Source organism: Ursus arctos, unplaced genomic scaffold, assembly GCF_023065955.2.
Source record: "Ursus arctos isolate Adak ecotype North America unplaced genomic scaffold, UrsArc2.0 scaffold_5, whole genome shotgun sequence".
Taxonomy (NCBI): Eukaryota; Metazoa; Chordata; class Mammalia; order Carnivora; family Ursidae; genus Ursus; species Ursus arctos.
The window spans coordinates 80,206,105-80,225,100 of record NW_026623067.1 but is presented as its reverse complement, the minus strand read 5'-3'; the positions used below and the strand labels follow the sequence as shown (position 1 = coordinate 80,225,100).

The 18,996-nt window shown below is 34.5% G+C and overlaps 1 protein-coding gene across 1 annotated transcript in view; it reads right to left on the bottom strand.

Annotated features, from left to right (window-relative positions):
- Positions 1 to 272: 272 nt before the first annotated feature.
- The window catches only part of FAM174A (family with sequence similarity 174 member A), a 32,942-nt gene continuing 14,218 nt past the window's right edge, over positions 273 to 18,996 (bottom strand). The window contains exons 2-3 of the mRNA XM_026498562.4: positions 10,314 to 10,448; positions 273 to 868 (exon numbers count right to left, since the gene is read on the bottom strand). Of these exons, the coding sequence (XP_026354347.1) occupies positions 865 to 868; positions 10,314 to 10,448 (139 nt within the window). The 3' untranslated portion in view covers positions 273 to 864. The remainder of the gene's footprint in view (positions 869 to 10,313; positions 10,449 to 18,996) is intronic.

Below are 18,996 nucleotides of genomic sequence, written 5' to 3'. Positions count from 1 at the left end.
TTAATTCCTTACTCTCCTGCACCTTAATATATGACTGGAAGGTTATGCCATTAGTTCTATCTTTCACAATACTGTAAATAAATAAAATGGCTTTGCAATCCACTGTTTTCTAAAATATCTAAACAAAGTCGGTATCTTAACAAGTTGCTAAATACAATAAACTTTTTTTGAAAGATTTTTCTAGAAACCATATAAAATACTTTTGTTAATATATAATTCTATACTCTTTGGATTTACTTTGTAAACATATTCTGTCTATACCACTTTAAAAGTAATTTTTAAATCATATTTATTTTTTTGCATACAACTCATTTATTAGTATTTAAAAAAACCAAATGCAAAGTAATAAACTTGGCTTTTTTCCCCCACAAAAATGGGAATACGTCTCTGTAAAGAAATTTTAAATTCTTTTTATACACCAGTTTGTTGCTGGGATTTATAGTTTCAGCAAAAAACATTTAATGGAGAAAAAAAAAACAACTAATGGGCAACCCCTCCAAAAAAACAAAACAAAACCCAAAACAAAACAACATTAACTGATTAATATTTTAAACTGTTTACAACATGGTAAGCAAAAAACGGTAACTAATCAGAAAACACCCTGCTCTAAAGTAATTTTCACACAGATTTCTATTATAAGTGCAGTTCACTCCCAACAACTGAGCCCATTAAGAGCACTTCTATACATACAAAGACATAACAAAATGATACAGTATTTATTGCAACAACAAATTAAAGTTTGTCATAATATATGTAACTTAAATACCCCCCGCCCCAGTGATAAAGTGGCTTCTTATTCCTTAAACATAGAAATTCTGCTCTTCATTGTAGAAAGATGAAGTCCTCTCATCAAAAGGCACATTCTTATCTGCAGGAAAAAAAAAAAAAATAAAACAAAACTTTAAATACTCATTCTGGAACAAATTAAAACACATTTAAAAATATTCCCAAAGGTTTGGAGTGGCAGAAGGTAATGAAAGTATTTAAGGGAATTATAATGAATGGCACTGATAAAACACATGATTATTTTGCCTATGTTAATTATATCAGAGTCTATCTTTCAAAATATGATTCTAATATTTCCAAAGAGATTTTATATATAATTAGTGTGGGTAATTAAAAACTTACTAAAGTGATACCCCCATATAATATTCTTAATTGACTTTAAGTAAACAACATAGTTATTTGTTTCTATAGTTTCTGTAAATACAATTCTTAACTGATCCTATTTCTAAACCCCCAGAAATGAGGATTTAACTGAAGCTGCAGACCTGGAAGTACACTCTGAAACAAAGCAAAAAAAAATATATATATATATATATACATATACATATACATATATATATATATATATATATGTATATGTATATATATATTTGGGGTTTTTTAAAATTTATTTATTTGAGAGAGAGGGAGAGAGCAAGAACGTGTGTACATGTACACACACACACCAGCAGGAGGGGCAGAGGGAGAGGGACAGAGAATCTCAAGCAGACTGCACTGAACGCAGAGCCCAATCTGGGGCTCAGTCTCACAACTTGGAGATCACGACCTCAGCCGAAACCAAGAGTTCGACGCTTAACTAAGCCACGCAAGTGCCCCTCAAAAACGTTTTTAATATTTATAATACTGTTTCAAAATGTATCCATACAGAGGTTTTCCGTAGGTTTGCCTATTTTCTTACTTTACTGACTAGTTTATGGTAATGTGAGGTTATATTTTTAACACATACATCTTTATAGACCTTAATTCTAATTACATATCAGGTTGCACTATTAATCTAAACCATATCTTCCAAGAAACTTCTGCTAGTAAGAACAGCACAACAAAAAGTATAGAGTAAAAGAACAGCCAAAGGTGTGCAGATTTTACTAACTTAATAAATCTTTATAATCACCATTAACATTTAGAACTTCAATGGAGATATGAATGACTAATATGCTCCTCTAATTTATTGTTTTATCTGAATCTTTAGTAAACAATCTAAAGCTAATGAAATTCTTATATATTTTAGTTTGAGGATAAATTTAAGTTTTTTAACAAAAATACTGAAGGTTATTAAAAAACAATGTAACCTAGTCCTCATTTTTATACAACTCCTGTCCTTTGCATGCCTGAAACTCTTGATCATTTTGATAATGAATTTATGGACTATGAAAAAAATCAGATGAATAAAACTTGCAGTTCATTTAGCAGAGTAAGAACATAAAATGACAGGTACCTAATTCCCAACCATGGCATTAAATAGCCTTTTGAACTCAGACCACTTTTGAAGAACCTAGGCAACATTTAACAATGACACTATGAGATGTTTGGGAATCAAGAAGTACCTAGTACATGAAGAATCTCTTAATGTATAGTTTCAGGAATCCATTTAAGATTCATAATCAACCCCAAAACAGGTAAACACATTCCTATACTCTATTTACTTTGAATAACCTTAGTGTTTATTCTGATAATACGTTAAGTTTCACATTGAAAGTAGTGTTTTAGAAATTAGAACTATTTTCAAATTTGAATAAGATCTTCTTAATGAGTGTTTCTGGTTAAATACTTATATCAAATTTGTTTTCTAATTCTGATATGCTGATGTTAATAACCAGAAAACATTTTGTGGTCAAGTAACATTGAGCACAAATGTAATGAAGACATACAATATTAAATTTAATGAAGCAGAACAAAAGTAGCTAAAAATCAAATTTAGGGTTTTAAAAACTACATACTTGATAAAAATTACTAAGATAGCCTTGAAGTGATGACTGGTCAGCTTTTAGAAGCTGCTACCAAGACTGTTAAAATGTCTTGTGTACATCAACATAAAATACTAATAATTTTACTGTTCAGTAGAAATAAAACAGAATAACGAAGTATTGTTCCCATTTGTTGTTTTGTGTCGTAAAGCACTGTTTTAAATTGTTTTGGGGACGGGTTATGAGTATTTGTTTCCAATATTTTTCTTTGAGAAAGTGAAGGTAATTTTTAGTTAGCATACGCTGTCTAATTCCTCATCAGTTTTTCTATTCAAGAGGGCTGAAACACCCAACAAAACAGTTAAAGAATTGACATTTGTTTTCTAGTTTTCTAAAATCTTTGTGCAAAATGTTTCAGGAACTAAACATTAGAAATTACCCCTAATATACAAAATTAGGATGTCAATTGCAAATTTAAGAGAAATTGTATTAACCAAGTTGCTCAAGTTATTTTTTTTCACATTCCTACATTTTCCCAATTTGACTGTATTAACCTCAATGCTTAAAGTACTAGATACAGTGGTAATGGTGGTTAACTCTTCAGAATCTATTGAAACACAAATGATAATTCTGAGCTAATCATGGTATTTTCATTTCTCTTCCCAGGGTTTAATTTAGAAATGGCCACCTGACCAATGATATGGAAAACAAAAACAAACCACCAAACAAACAAAACAGCTCTGTTTAGAGTTTCCGGGGAAAATTTTCTCATTCCTAAGGAAGGTACACAAGGAAGTCCCTAAACTTTCACTGAAAGTTACCATCCTAGGTATGATTATAGGAAATGCAGTCACCATCCTATTATCAGCCTAAAAATGAAGCCAACACATGAAGGTGTACAGAACCAAGGGGATGGCAATAAAAGGAGCCAGAGCCTTGATGTACTGTGTTTGGAGTCAGCCCTATCTATTGTGACATACTATTATATGAAATAACAAATTTCCTTGAAATTTAGATTAAACCATATAGTGGCAGTTTCATATGGCTCCATCTAAAAGAAAGAAACAGTGAAAATAATGACACCAAATTCTAACTACCAACAACAATCATTAAAATTCTGATGTATTAAAAACAATAAAAACACTCTTCTCAGAAAGAGCTGACTACAAAAGGATAGTTTTATGCTGTGATAAAATTATAAGCAAGGAAATTCATTTGCCTCTCTGGAAATAACTTGCTTCCTGTTATTCTGTGGATAGAATCTGGAAAATAAAGAGGAACTAATTTTAGAAAGCACTTAAACAATGAAGGCAGCATCAGTAAGAGCTAATCCCACAAGAATTACCAGCAGTTATACTGTAAACTAATATGATTCTGCATTGCAGTTGGCAAGATAGGCATATCATAACATTTATATTCCTCATTTTAGGGTCCACATTTGCAAAATAAAGAGTAATAGCAAGAGCTGATATAGAAGACAGAATGAAGAGAATTTACAATTATTCTCTTTATAAAGGTATAAATCAAATAAATATTTAAAAATGGAATTCAATTACAGCAGGAAGAGAAGCCTAAGTTACTTCAACTCTGTGAGCCTCAGATTTCTTATCTTTAAAATAAGACCAAAAGGAACTACTTTACAAGACTGTCTTGATGATTCCATAATATATGTAAGGGGCCTAATACACTGTCTGTATATCCTGCACTCAAGTAGATACTTACTAACAAGTGACTATTATAATTGCTTCTAGTGTAGTTCTGTTACCTCACTGTGTCCAGGCTCTTCCCTGGGCTCAGTGATAAGACCCCTGATCTTATCCTTCTAAAGACATCTCTACCAATATCATCATCCATTCCTTCTGTTTCTTCTACCATTTATATGTTAGGATTGCTGGGAAGTCTTTGGTGGAAGTCCTCTTTTAGGGCCTAGAAATACCTTACAATAAACTCTCCATACAAGTATTGATTTTCCTCCTTTATTAATGGGAGAAACAAATGGCATTAACCTTGATAATGTTACTTAGGTCAGTTACAATAAGACCTATATGTATCTTTCCCACAGGATAAATTTGAAATGTTGACTAAATTGGTGGCATAATGAATGTTTAATCTCTAATACTAACATTAGAAGAGCAGAGAGAGTCTTGCCCAATGAATCGGCTTCAAATGAAGTTGCAGAGTTTGGACTGTATATCTTACCACAAACAATAATCTCTAAGCTACAGACAGTAATAGGAATATAAACACACCTCTCTGAAACTGTTGCCAGCAGCAGAAAATGACTGTTTTCTACTAATGAGACTGTAGTAGAAAAGAAATATATCTACCTTCCCCTAAGTGAGAGTCAGAAAAAGGGGTCTGTAACTGCACAGACCATGGAAAAAATCAAAGCAGAGGTCTAGAATCAGTACAGGTATTCTTTAAATAAATGTTTAATGTTGTGTGAAGAATAAAAAGGGAGAACACAGAAAAACTGTTTGCTTCTCAGTGTATTGAAATATTCACCTTATTGTTCCTTTTAAAAGAGGCAAAAGTAGGTCTGCCCTAGAAAAGAACATTATCCCTGATTTTGGCAAGATCAAAATCCAGTAAAGGGGAATCCCAAGTCTAGCCAAGATGTCTTTGTTCTGTATTTCTGGCCTATGTAGATCTACCAGATTGTCAACTAAAATGAGAATGGGCATTTTGTCCAATTTCGTTCACCACCATATCCCCATAGCTTAGTAGAGTATTTGAGGACAAATGACAGGCAATTTATCACTGTTTTTAATGAAAAAAACGAATCCATGCCATTTGCTACGTCCACTGGGAAGCCTCATAGTCACCTCTCATTTTCATGGTTAAAACTGATTTCATGTGAAACCTATTGACCCATAATCCCAGTTCTAGAAATTTACCCTGAAAATGAACCTGCAACAATACAAAAATACATATGCACAAGGTTATTCATTGAAGTATAACCCATAATTGCAAAGTAATTGAAAACCACCTACACGTTAAAGCATAGGCAATGGATTGAATAAACCACGGTACCTACACACCATGGGATACTATGCAGCTGTTAAAAATGAAAAATATTTCTATGAACTTATATAGTATGAGTTACAGGAGATATTACAAAATGCAACAAAAAAGTATAAAAGAACATATATTGTATGCTACCTCTTGTGTAAAAAGAAAAGTGTTAAGAAATACATATTTCTGTCAACTTTTATCAAAAGAACGAAGGGAAGATAAACCAGATAAATAATGAAAATGATTACCTATGAGGGGTGAGGTGGCGAAAATGGAGAGGAAAGAATACAAGAGGGAATGATACTTCTCTGAGTGTGTGTGTGTATAATCTTCAAAAAAATGTGTATAGTTTTCACTTTTGGAAGCACATTAGTATTTTTCATATTAAAAATGACAATGAAAATGGGAAGGGGAGGAAAAAATCTAAAACAGAAAGCAAGATCAAACGACTTCAATTATATTTCAAGTGATTATGATAAACACACTGAAGAGGGAGGAGGAAACTAGGCCAAATCACTTACATATCTAATAAATATCTAATAATGTACTCTCAGTCTTGTGCAAGATGGGGTTGTGAAAAGAAAACTAACAAATCCTAAACCTTCTTAGAAGCCTTGTTTATTTTAGTGTCATAGGCAAAGCGATTCTGAAACTGTTAGTTTTATTAGAGAATTAAGTAAATGAGTAAATGCTGATGCTGGGATCCAGAAGATTGCTCGAAGTCATTCTCATGATGGAACGAAGAAATGCAACTATGGTAAAGGAAGAAGGCAAGAAAGAACACAGTGGCAATACACCAGCAAGGCACAATGGGAAGTATGGAGTGAAACTATGCAAAGTATGCTAACGTATGTGAATATGCATGTATATGGGCATGCGTGTGTATGTGCACATACACATACATTTCATAGACCTGTCTGCTGAAGGGGCCAAGAAGCAAGGACACACCTTAGTAACAAAGAGCTCTCTTAGTTGCCAAAGAAACCAAGGCTCTTTGGAGAAATGGCTAATTCCATCACTAGGGCAGGGTAGGTACAAAAATGAGCCTGGAACATCTTGTTAGGCCAGAATGTGAGGAATTGCCTTAAAAAAAATGGAAGCAAATCACAAGGGCGCAGAAGCCTGCTTGAAGAGGCTCTCACTGGCAAGGACAGCAATGAATTATAAACCACTGAAAAAGGAGAAAAATCATGACTCCATACTGTCAATAGTTAGATAAATGAATACAGAAGGAATGAGAGAGAGCTCTTGCTTACACTACAATACATACTGGCAAATATAAAGGAAATGCTGAGGTTGGAAAATCATTATTTTGCAACTATCACATGAAGATTAGATCAGGCAAAAATCAAGAGTAATGACTGCTAAACTTATGGAAAAATTTTGATAAAAGCAGAATATTTTCATGATTTTAAAATGTCTTATTAGTTGCAATGGGGAAAAAATAGTAACATACTAAAGAAATTGGGCAAAACCTTAAGTAGGTGCATCAAAATTACTACTGCTAATGAAGGAAAGACGGGCACTGTGTGTCTCCAGATAGGGTACCCCGAGAAGGACATATCATGATCTACACAGTATTTCAGGTAAGAATGCATAACATGATCCTAATTATAAGGAAACATCAGAACATTAGGTAAATATAAAATGAGGAATATACATTCTTCTGTATTTATAAGACAGAAAAAGAGCACAGAAGAGAACAAATGAAGTAAAATGTTGGTAAATCTAGATCTAAGAATAATAGGATATTCTTTGTGTTATTTTTATTCTTACAACTTTTCTGAAGCTCTGAAATTATTCTCAAACAAAAGGCAAATCTTTTTCTAAAGTAATGCATAAATATGTGATCTTTGAGAAAAAAAAATCAACGTAGAAGGATATAGGAGGACAAGTGAAAATAAAAATGAACTTATTGTTCCTTTTAAAAGAGGCAAACGTAGGTCTGCCCTAGAAAAGAACATTACTCCTGATTTTGGCAACCTCCCAATCTCATCTTTTCACTAAGAAGTTAAGCTTCGCAAAGTCAGGATTTTTTTCTTTCTCTTTTCTGTTTTGTGGCTGTAGTGTACCCCAAGTGGCCAGATCAGTGCCGGATATTAAACAGTTGCTATATATATATATAGCTGCTTCATCATTCATTTCTTGGATGAAATGAATGAATGAATGAATGAATGCATGCATGAATGAACAGGTAAACACTGTTTATCTGCTGTTCTTACTTCAACTAACCATATCTACATTAAAGTTTTTTCTAAGTCTTTTTTTTAAGTATACGGGGTCATACTACTGAAAATCTGAAGATGATTATTAATAATTATCAATCATTGATAATTATCATTACCCCTGAAACATGCTTCTCCATTATTATAACCATTTCTCCCTCCTTTACTCTCCAAACACAATTCCTAAATTTTGTTCATAATACCTTTCAAAGTCTCTTTAATAATTTACTCCTTTCTATTTCTTTTGCTATCGCTCTGGTATTGACCACCCCATGTACTTGTACCATCTAACTGGTCTTCCTGGTTGCCTTATTCCATATCTTGCTTCTCTCCACTCTATGTAATCTTCAAAACAGAACTTTGATTATGTTTCCCTGTCTTAAAATTTTCAAGTGGCTTTTCATAACCTGCTGAGTGACTTCTCACTGACTGCCATGGATCATGATCTGCCTTTTGATTCTTTGTTCTGCCTTACTTATCACTCTCATTTTTGCATTCAAAGCTCAAAAATTATTCATTCACTCATTCATTCATTCTCACAGGTATTAATATAGCATCTATTTAACTTCTTCTAGTTCCTTGAATACTCTACACTCTCTTTTGCCTCTGGTACTTTGTGCCTGCTGTTCTCTCTCCAACCCCCAACCCTATAACCACTTTTAATTTTGCTAATTTCTACTCATTTTTTTCAGGTCTCAATTAACATATCATGTCCAAGAGGGTTTTCTGGACAATTAGTTTTTGGTTATTTGTTCTATGTCCCCACTACAAGTTCTCATATCACCCTATACTTATTCTCTCTTTTTATGTAACTCTGATTAATGTCTAGCTCCCTAATGGAACACAAAATTCATGAAAAGTGGGACATAAGAGAGGGATAAGTATTGGAGAAAGGTCTGTGATGAGGCAGGCTGCAAAATAAAAGATAACTACAGGCAATTATATCTCATGGAAATCATCCCTTCTTTATGTGCCTCCTACATTCCTTGGTCTGCCGCTCTCCATCGTTCGTCTCTTCCAGGACAACTTCCCTAGTACTACAAGAAGTATTATTCCACAACACAGATCTGATTATCCGATTACATATACTCCACACAAACAACCCCAATGGTTCTCCAATAACAGCAGGATATACCAAACTCTTTAGCAGATTGTAAAACTCTACATTTTTACCTCAAAAACAAACAAATAAACAAACAAAAAACATGGTACATCCCTGTGTCCTGCCAGAGCTGATCCTCCCAACCTTGCATGTATAAAAATCCAAGATTTCTGTACTCATGGTATTTGTACCTGATTATGGACTCTAATTTTCCATTAGAAATAGTCTCCCCTCTATTCCAACATGTCTTTCCTTACTGAGTGGAATCTTTATTACCTCCTTTCCTCATTCCATTTACTTTGTTTTGTTTGTTTGGGTTTTTTTTTTTTTTAGTAATCCAACAAATATTTACTGACTGCTTATTTAGTGGTTCTGTGTTTGAGATACATCAGTGAGAAAGAAGAAAATTAAAAACAGTGCCACTAAAGCAAGGATCCTGCTCACACATTATACTTACAGTAAACACTGTTTTATTATTCTTCAATGTTTAAGGAATTTTTTTTTAATTTTTTAAATTATTTTTTTAATATTATGTTCAATTAGCCAGCATATAGTACATCATTAGTTTCTGATGTAGTATTAAAGGATTCATTAGTTGTGTATAATACCCAGTGCTCATCACCACACGTGCCCTCCTTAATACCCATCACCTGGTTACCCCACCACCCCACCCCTGTCCCCTCTGTAACACTCAGTTTGGTTCCCGGAGTCCAGAGTCTCTCATGGTTTGTCTCCCTCTCTGATTTCTTCCCAGTTTTCCCTCCCTTCCCATGTGGTCCATTTGCTTTGAAACTAAGTCTATAATGATGTAATTTTGCTTATATAAATCTCTTAGGAAAGGACTTCACACTCAGCAAGAACAGATCTGAGAAAAGGTATCATAGCTACACTAGCAGACCATCAGCCCACAATTTTGAGTGAAAGCATGGTTTACAAATAGAACAGCACAGACTAAAATCAAAATGTTTTTACTAAGATTTCTCTTTCTCCCTCTCTCTCACACACACGTAAAGACTTACAAAGCTCTGCAAGGAGATCTATAAAACAGATTTCTTTTTGGAATGGTATTCTATTATTTATACCTATTATAGCAAAGCAATATGCATGTGAACTATTGGTTGGGTCGCACAAAGAACTTCATTAAATAGAACCAAATAAAATCTGTTAGGATAAAAACTGCTAAATGGAATACTGTATTTTTTTCTACACTATTTTTTCAACTTACTTATCAAGGACTTGCCTCCCTAATTCATGGAATGAAACTGACCAACACTTACTTACCTTCGAGGATGATTGGCATCAAACAAAGTGTTATCATCCTCCTCATCATCTTGTTCTAAAGGTGTCAACTCCATGTTTTCTATGTTAGTGTCCAAAACTCCGTATCTCCTAGTCTTTCGGTTCCTTCTTCTCATCCTATTAAATAGAACATATTAATAAATAAAAATTATTTGAATATAGGCTAGATGATCCTTACTTTATATTTATTTGTAAACTAAAAATAAATTATCCCTCTGTTGCTGACATCAGAGGCACTCAGTATCAGAATGACAATTCAGGAATGTAAACGATTTACTATCTAGGGTTATTTATGAAACAAAATCTATCCTACTTGTTGTGTACCATTTCTTCTGCCTGACCTACTCTCTTCTCTATCATCTTATGGTATGAACACATAAGTCTTTAAGGTACCATATGTTTACTGAAGCCTTCTACTCCAGCCTTTTCCTTACCTTCCCCATGCCTTCTTATCACTGTGCAAGATTAGGTACTCTCTGCCCCACTAAGAAACTATTATGTATATACATGTTCAGATTCTACACTAAGTAGCTTACAAACCTGGCTGCACGTCAGAATTACCCTGAGTATATTAAAAAGCTTCATACTTAGTCCTTATCACCACATAATTAAGTCAGAGTTTTCACAGAGAAGGAACTAAGCATCAATATTTTGTTAAAGTTCTACAAGTTATTTCAATGTGCTGAAAACTACGCTCCCCGGTCAGTGGGTCTTGAAGTGTGGTTTCCCGGATCAGCAGAATCACAATCATCTAGGAATTTATTAGAAATGCAAATCGTCATGCCCACTCAGACCTAGTAAAAGACAGACTTTGAATATGGGGCCCAGAAATCCGTGTTTTAACTAACACTTCTCATCAATATGATGCATGATAAAGTTTCAGAACCCCTGTCTAGAGGAGTGAAAATAATTTAGGGTGCTAAACATTAATCATTATTTGAATACGAAACATTCATGAATATGAAAGTCTCACTGACTTAGAATCGTACTCTATGCTTCTCTCTCAAATAACTTGTTTTTTTTCCTTCAAATTAGTTACCTCAATTTGTATTTATACTTGCTTATGTATATGGTTATTCCAATGTTTATTTGCCTCTCTCCCACTAAGTTCCAGGAGGGCAGCTATGCATGTCTTGTTCACCACTGTATTAGTACTTTGTAGCAGTGTCTGATTAAAATGCTCTTTATTTATTCAGGGTCTGAGTGATATATTCTAGCTCAGTGCTCCAAATCTGACCCTACAATTAATGCCTGAGTCATCTCCAATGAAATAACCTTAAATCTACACACGAGAAAATATGTTTTATACAAATATCTATGGGAGAGATCAAGAACAAGATAGAAGATATTTCAGTAAGTACCAACATAAAGTTTACTTTAATGTATATGTTTCTGGGTCACTTTATTTGATGTAACAAGTGGGATAATCAATACCAGGAATACAGGGTCAACTGTAAAGAGCTATACAAGCTTCTGCAAACGAGACTATGGGGATCCCAGGGGAAACAAACTGTCCTACATATACACACATATAATACACAGATACATACATACTCAAGAGATATTTGAGTTTTATTAAGCATCAGGCATTGTGCTAGCTTCTGAGTATAAAGTACCTGGTCTTGGTGGTGAAAATTTAGAAAATTATACTAAGCCTGGACAAAAACCAACAAAGTTTCCACTAGTCACTGCTTACAGATATATCTATATGCCTACCCAAAGGTGCTGGAACAGGAAACAAGAAGTTTAAGTATAGTATTTAAAACTACAAATGTAACCAATTTAAGAGTTAATACTAAAGTTAAGACTTAAAAAAATGGCAGTAAGACGTATAAGCTAGTCTTTATATAGTAAGAACTTAAATGTTTAAGTTGTGAAATTAACAAGTACATAAATGTGTGCATGTTTGTATGTATGTGTGCATACTTGTAGGTATGTGTGTGTGCACATTCACACACACTCACAAACTATGTAGATCAGAAATCTAAACTTTTTCTGCAAAGGATCAAATAGTAAATATTACAGATTCTAAAGATCACATATGGTCTCTTGCCACATATTCACCTTATTTTGTTGTTGTTGTTAGTTTGATTTTTTACAACCCTTCAAAAATGTAAAAAACAAAACAAAACAAACTCTGGGTTCATAGGTCTTAAAAAAAAATAGGTCAGTGAACCAGATCTGGCTGATGGGCCATAGTGTACCAACCTGTGATTTAGTCCTCTGAAAGTAATTCACAGAAACACTAAGAACATAAAAATACTGACCCTGGAAGTAGAAACAGAAAAGTTCAGGGGAATTATAGTTCACTATTAGTCCTTTTGAACCACATAACTGAATAACATCTTCATGCATTCCTTTGGTTTAAAAAAGTGAATACATAAGAGTGAGTGAAGCCACTTGGCAGTCTAAGTTAAGGATATTCAGAGTTAGAATTTCTCCCCTTCCATTTTGCCAGGCTTTCACTCAAGTTTCTACACCATATATGGCTTTTCAAACATTCTTGCATTTTCAGTAAACAAAGAAGAAATTAATGTCATGTGAATTATTTTTGGAAAAAAACAAGATCCTTCCAGGTCATATATTATATATCAAGTAGTCAGTATGTCAATAACTAGGCATTACTAGTCACAGGATAACCTGGCAAGTCTTAAAAAAAGGAAGGATACAAACACAGAAAGACTTTTGAAATTTTATCTCAGCTGACATTCTTCTCCACTCCCAAGATCTTTATTCTCCTCTCTTGAATGAATTCCCAATCTTCCAATGAGTGGCTAAACTAATCTGGCTAGCAATGCTATTTTTCTCTATCTTTGAACAGTGTAAATGTTTGACTGCATTGGTGTGAGCACTTTGTTATTTATTCTAGCTTACACACTCCTTTAATCATTTATATAAATGCTACCTCCAAACATGGATCCGAGCTCTTTAAAAACAAGAACCTATTTCATATATACAAAAAGTACACTGATAGGCACCAAATAAGTGGGAGAATGCAGTTCAATTTAAATGAAGTTAGCATTTTAGTAAATGTTACTAATTCATACAAGAATAAGTCAAATAAAAAACTGCATATTGTTAAATAGAATTTAAAGTTGAAATGTAATTTTTCAAAGGAAAAGAAAAGTATTCCGTAAGTCCAAAGACCTAGGCACTGATGGCTACATGATAGTGATAGCAACATGGGTATATAAATATCAAATATATTCATATGCAGTGATTTTTCTCAGGGAAGGCCAAAAGTGTCTGTAAAGCTTTAAAAATTATTGAGCTAATTCAATGAATCATCTACTTAAAATAATATTAAACATAAAATACAATATGCATAATAAAAGTATACTGAAATTTTAAGTAAAGAGCCTACTTTCATCTTTTTTTTAGATTTTTTATTATGTTCTGTTAGTCACCATACAGTACATCATTAGTTTTTGATGTAGTGTTCCACGATTCATTGTTTGCCTATAATACCCAATGCTCCATGCAATATGTGCCCTCCTTAATACCCATCACCGGCCTATCCCAGTCCTCCACTCCCTTCCCCTCTGAAGCCCTCAGTTTGTTTTCCAGAATCCATAGTCTCCCGTGGTTCATTCCCCCTAGTGTTTACCCCCCCTTCATTCTTCCCTTCCTTCTCCTAACAATCTCCCTGCTATTTCTTATGTTCCATAAATGAGTGAAATCATATGATAATTGTCTTTCTCTGCTTGACTTATTTCACTTAGCATAATCTCCTCCAGTCCCATCTATGTTGCTGCAAATGTTGGGTAATCATTCTTTCTGATGGCTGAGTATATATGGACCACATCTTTATCCATTCGTCTGTTGAAGGGCATCTCGGCTGTGGTCACCAAGACAGCACGGTACTGGCACAAAAAGAGACACACAGACCAATGGAACAGAATAGAGAACCCAGAAATGGACCCTCAGCTCTATGGTCAATTAATCTTTGACAAAGCAGAAAAAAACATCCAGTGGAAAAAAGACAGTCTCTTCAATAAATGGTGCTGGGAAAATTGGACAACTATATGCAAAAGGATAAAACTTGACCACTCTCTTACACCATACACAAAGATAAACTCCAAGTGGATGAAAGACCTCGATGTGAGACAGGAATCCATCAAAACCAAAGAGGAGAACATAGGCTGTAACCTCTTTGACATCAGCCACAGCAACTTCTTTCATGACACATCTCCAAAGGCAAGAGAAACAAAAGAAAAAATGAACTTGTGGGACTTCATCAAGATAAAAAGTTTCTGCACAGGAAAGGAAACAGTCATCAAAACAAAGAGGTAACCCACAGAATGGGAGAAGATATTTGCAAATGAAACTGCAGATAAAAGGCTGGTATCCAAGATCTATAAAGAACTTTTCAAACTCAATACATGAGAAACAAATAATCAAATCAAAAAATGGGCAGAAGATATGAACAGACACTTTTCCAATGAAGACATACAAATGGCTAACAGACACATGAAAAAATGTTCAAAATCATTAGCCATCAGGGAAATTCAAATCAAAACCATATTGAGATACCACCTTACACCAGTTAGAATGGCAAAAATTGACAAGATAAGAAACAACAAATGTTGGAAAGGATGTGGAGTAGGGGAACCCTCTTACTTTTATCTTTTAACATGCTGTTTGCCTTATTTTTTAAACAAAAGTGCAAGGGGACTTTAAAACTCACACAATTTTAAAAGTTCTGGTTCTTTTATCATAAATCAATGTTTTCATTAAGTTCATGACACACAATCTTGTCTATATGTGTTGACAATTACACACATGTAATTATAGATATGACACTTTCCTATTAGACACAGTAAATGCATATTGCAGTATGAAAACAAATTTTGTTGGCTCTTAACAAAAAACAGGGACTTTATAAATATGTAGAGGAAAATATGGAAGATTAAAAGGGCAAAAGAAAAAAACCACACGGTTATTATATTGAATGACAGTCACTCATCTCATGGCATGCACAGGTAAATGATCTTGATCAGATCCATTCTAGATAATCAAGTTATCGTTCAAATAGCTGTCTAATATAGTTCCGGATTCCTCAATGTTCCATTATACTCAGGTTAGTAAGAATTGTTTCTGTTTAAATAGCATGTAAAAGCTACAGTAGAAAAATAAAACTGAACTGCTAAAGTAAGCTTGATAAAATTTTATGTAAAAATGTATGAGGCCACATAAAATAAACACAACAGAATAAAACTCCATTTCATTTTACTACTCTATGAAAGAGAGAAAACTGATCAATGTAACTTGCTGTAACCATCTGCTTTTATTCTTTTTGTTTTCTTTTAAATGAAAGCCTGTAGGGTATTATTAAGTATGGAAAAATGTAAGTAGTATTTCTTAATTTCCTTAATTCCTTAATTTCTTCTATAGCACATTCAAAACTAAACTGAGGAATATATTATTTACTGGGTATCTTATATACATATACTCTCCTATCCGAGAGACATAATGATAAAGCAGAGTAATTCTTAATAATGTAATGTACAACTACTCATTCAAAATTTTTTATCTTGGCTATTTGGGGCAAAAAAGTAAAATAGTGACCAAGAATGATTCTGAAACTAATTACTTTGCCATTAAAACATAATACAAATAAAAATTAGTGAGCCACAATTTTAGTTGTCTATGATTTATCAAGAAATCCAACTCAACTGAATACACACATATAAAAATACTTTTATCTGACATCTCTCTCATCTTCATCCCCCACTATCAAAACCCAATCCATCAGTTGCCATTTCAAATTCTTTGAGAAGCAGACACCAGTAAGAGATAAGATTATGTTGTGGGTTGAACTCTGTCTCCCCCAAATTCATATGTTGAAATCCTAACTCCCAGCTCCTCAGATTATGACTTTATTTGAAGATAGAGTCTTAATACAGTCAACCAAGTTAATATAAAGTCATGAGAATGGGCTCTAATCCAGTATGATGTTGAAAAAAAAAAGGAAAAAGAAAGGAAATTTTCAGACAGATACACATATAGAAAGAATACCATGTGGAGAAGAAGACTGCCATCTTCAAGTCAAGGAGAGAAATCTGGAACAAAACTTTCCGTGTATTAGTCTGCTCAGGCTGCCATAACAAAATGCCATAAAATTGATAGCTTAAACAATTGAAATTTATTTGTCACTATTTTGGAGGCTAGAAAGTCCAAGACCAAGGTACCAGGTTTCACTCTGAGGCTTCTCTTGGCTTGCAGGCAGCCACCACTTCACTGTGTGTTCATATGACCTCTTCTTCGTGTGTGTAGGGAGAGAGCTCTGGTATCTCTTCCTTTTCTTATAAGATGCATCAGCCCTATTGGATGAGGGCACTCCCCTTATGACCTCATTGACTTTTATCATTTCTTACAAGTCCTACCTTCAAATACAGTCACATATGAGTTTGGGAAGGGGGGAGGGTAGGACATAAGCATTCAGTCCAGAACATTCCCTCATAGCCTTCAGAAGGAACCAAGCCTGACAATATCTTGATTTCAGTTGTCTAGCCTCCAAAACTATGAAGTGAAAAATTTTTATTGTTTTAAGTCACCCAGTTTGTACTACTTTGTTACAGCAGGAAGCCCTGGCAAATTAATAAATCATAGGGGATTTATTAAGGGGAAGGTCTCCAAAGAATAGAGGGAGGGAAAAGGAGAAGAGGAGATCCTACAATGGTTAATGCAGACCTAAGACCTGTGAAAGAGAATGGAAAGAAAGGATGGTTGGGTAGGAAGAGCAATAGACTACATTGCAGTTCTGAGAAAGTTTTGACCAGAATAATGGGATGTCCTCATACAAAGAAAAGTTGCCCATTAGAAGAGGAAGTCCTCTGTTTATCAGGATGGCCAGGTTTGGCCACACTGAGTCACTAGCTGGAAAAGGCCTAAGAATTATGGCCCTGGCATGGATGCAAGGATGGACCCAAAGCTGTGGTAGCTGCAGGCTATCAGTCAACTATGTTTCCTGCAGGGGCGCCTGGGTGGCACAGCGGGTAAGCGTCTGCCTTCGGCTCAGGGCGTGATCCCGGCGTTATGGGATCGAGCCCCACATCAGGCTCTTCTGCTATGAGCCTGCTTCTTTCTCTCCCACTCCCCCTGCTTGTGTTCCCTCTCTCACTGGCTGTCTCTCTGTCGAATAAATAAAAAAAAAAAAAAAAAAAAAACTATGTTTCCTGCAGCAGGGTCTCTTAAAGGGAAGTCTAATCAGTGTACCTCCATGGCTGTCACAATCACAAAGTCCTATTAATTCTACTTCCTGAGAATCATTGCCTTCTTTTAAATTCTCAGCATTAGACATGGAACTATATTCAATGCTAAAGATATCCCTGCCTTACTATACAGGATAAATGAGTAAATTCTACTCTTTTTGATGTCTCAAGATTATTATGGTTATTCCGCTTTGATGTAAAACAGTAATGCTCTCAGGAGCTGTTGACCCCATGCTGAAATTCTCAGACTACTGTGCTTTTTTAAAATCCCTTTGGTTTGTTTTCATAATTATTCTTGGGTCCTCTCTACTGGCCTATCAGCTACCAAGCTCTGTCACTATCATGACCTTGACCAAGTGCAGCACTAAATAGAAGACTTCCCCAACAAGGTATCTTGCCACTGTTCATCTCAAGTAAAACGTTCACTGCTAACACCCAAAAGTTAAAAAAAAAAAAAAAATCAAATGCATGTTCATCAATGTTTAGGATACTGCAATGCTGTTTTCTCTGATAGATCCCTTTTCTCATCCAGTCCCCTGTAATTCAGTACATACAATCAGTTCCTGTGTTTAGAACTCTCTCCTATTTGATGGTACACTGGTAGAAAGCCATAGGTAAAATAAACCCTAAACAAGTATTATATAGCTTATCTAGGAAGTGTCCTGTACAAAAGTGCAGAGCACACAGTTCCCTTGTTCACCTCTTGTCTTGGTCTTTTCATGGATTCCCTAGTATTCTTTTTCAGGCACTAAAGCTTGGCATATGAGTCTTAATAATTCTTCTGACCTACACTTTTAAGAATTCAGCATGGAATTATTTCCCGACTAACTTTAAAGTCCTATTTACAAATCAGCATTTCCAAAGTTCATACTACCTCACCTCTTACTCTATGATCACCTCCCCCAACAGATTTCTTTTAATATCTCCCCAGCTCCAACCCTATCTCTAATCTTGTCTGACCCCTCTCACCGATTACAGGTATTTTCAGAAGTCAAATACTATATACACAGAATATAGTGTGAAGAGGTATCAAAACATACAGTAAAAACCCCAAAATATATTACACATGGAACTCTAGACACACAAAATTACTAATAATGTTACTATTTACCTAGTATGCACATATTGGAGCACTAAGCCAAGCAGCTTACAAGCGTTACCTGGTAAAACCCTCACAACAATCCTATTAGTACCTTTATTTTATACATAGAAAGGCAGGGCTTTGAAAAAAATTAAACTTGAGATAGTAAATGGTAGAGCTAGGATTTAACACAGGCACCTGACTCCTATGTCTGGGATCTTAAACATTAAGCAAGACGGCCCTCCTAATGAGTCAAAGTAATTTTAACCAGGGTCACAAAATCAGCTACCAAAACAGTCTTCTGATCCCTAATACAATGATCTTACATTACACCAAAATGAATATGTTATTTTAGTGAACTGCATTTTCT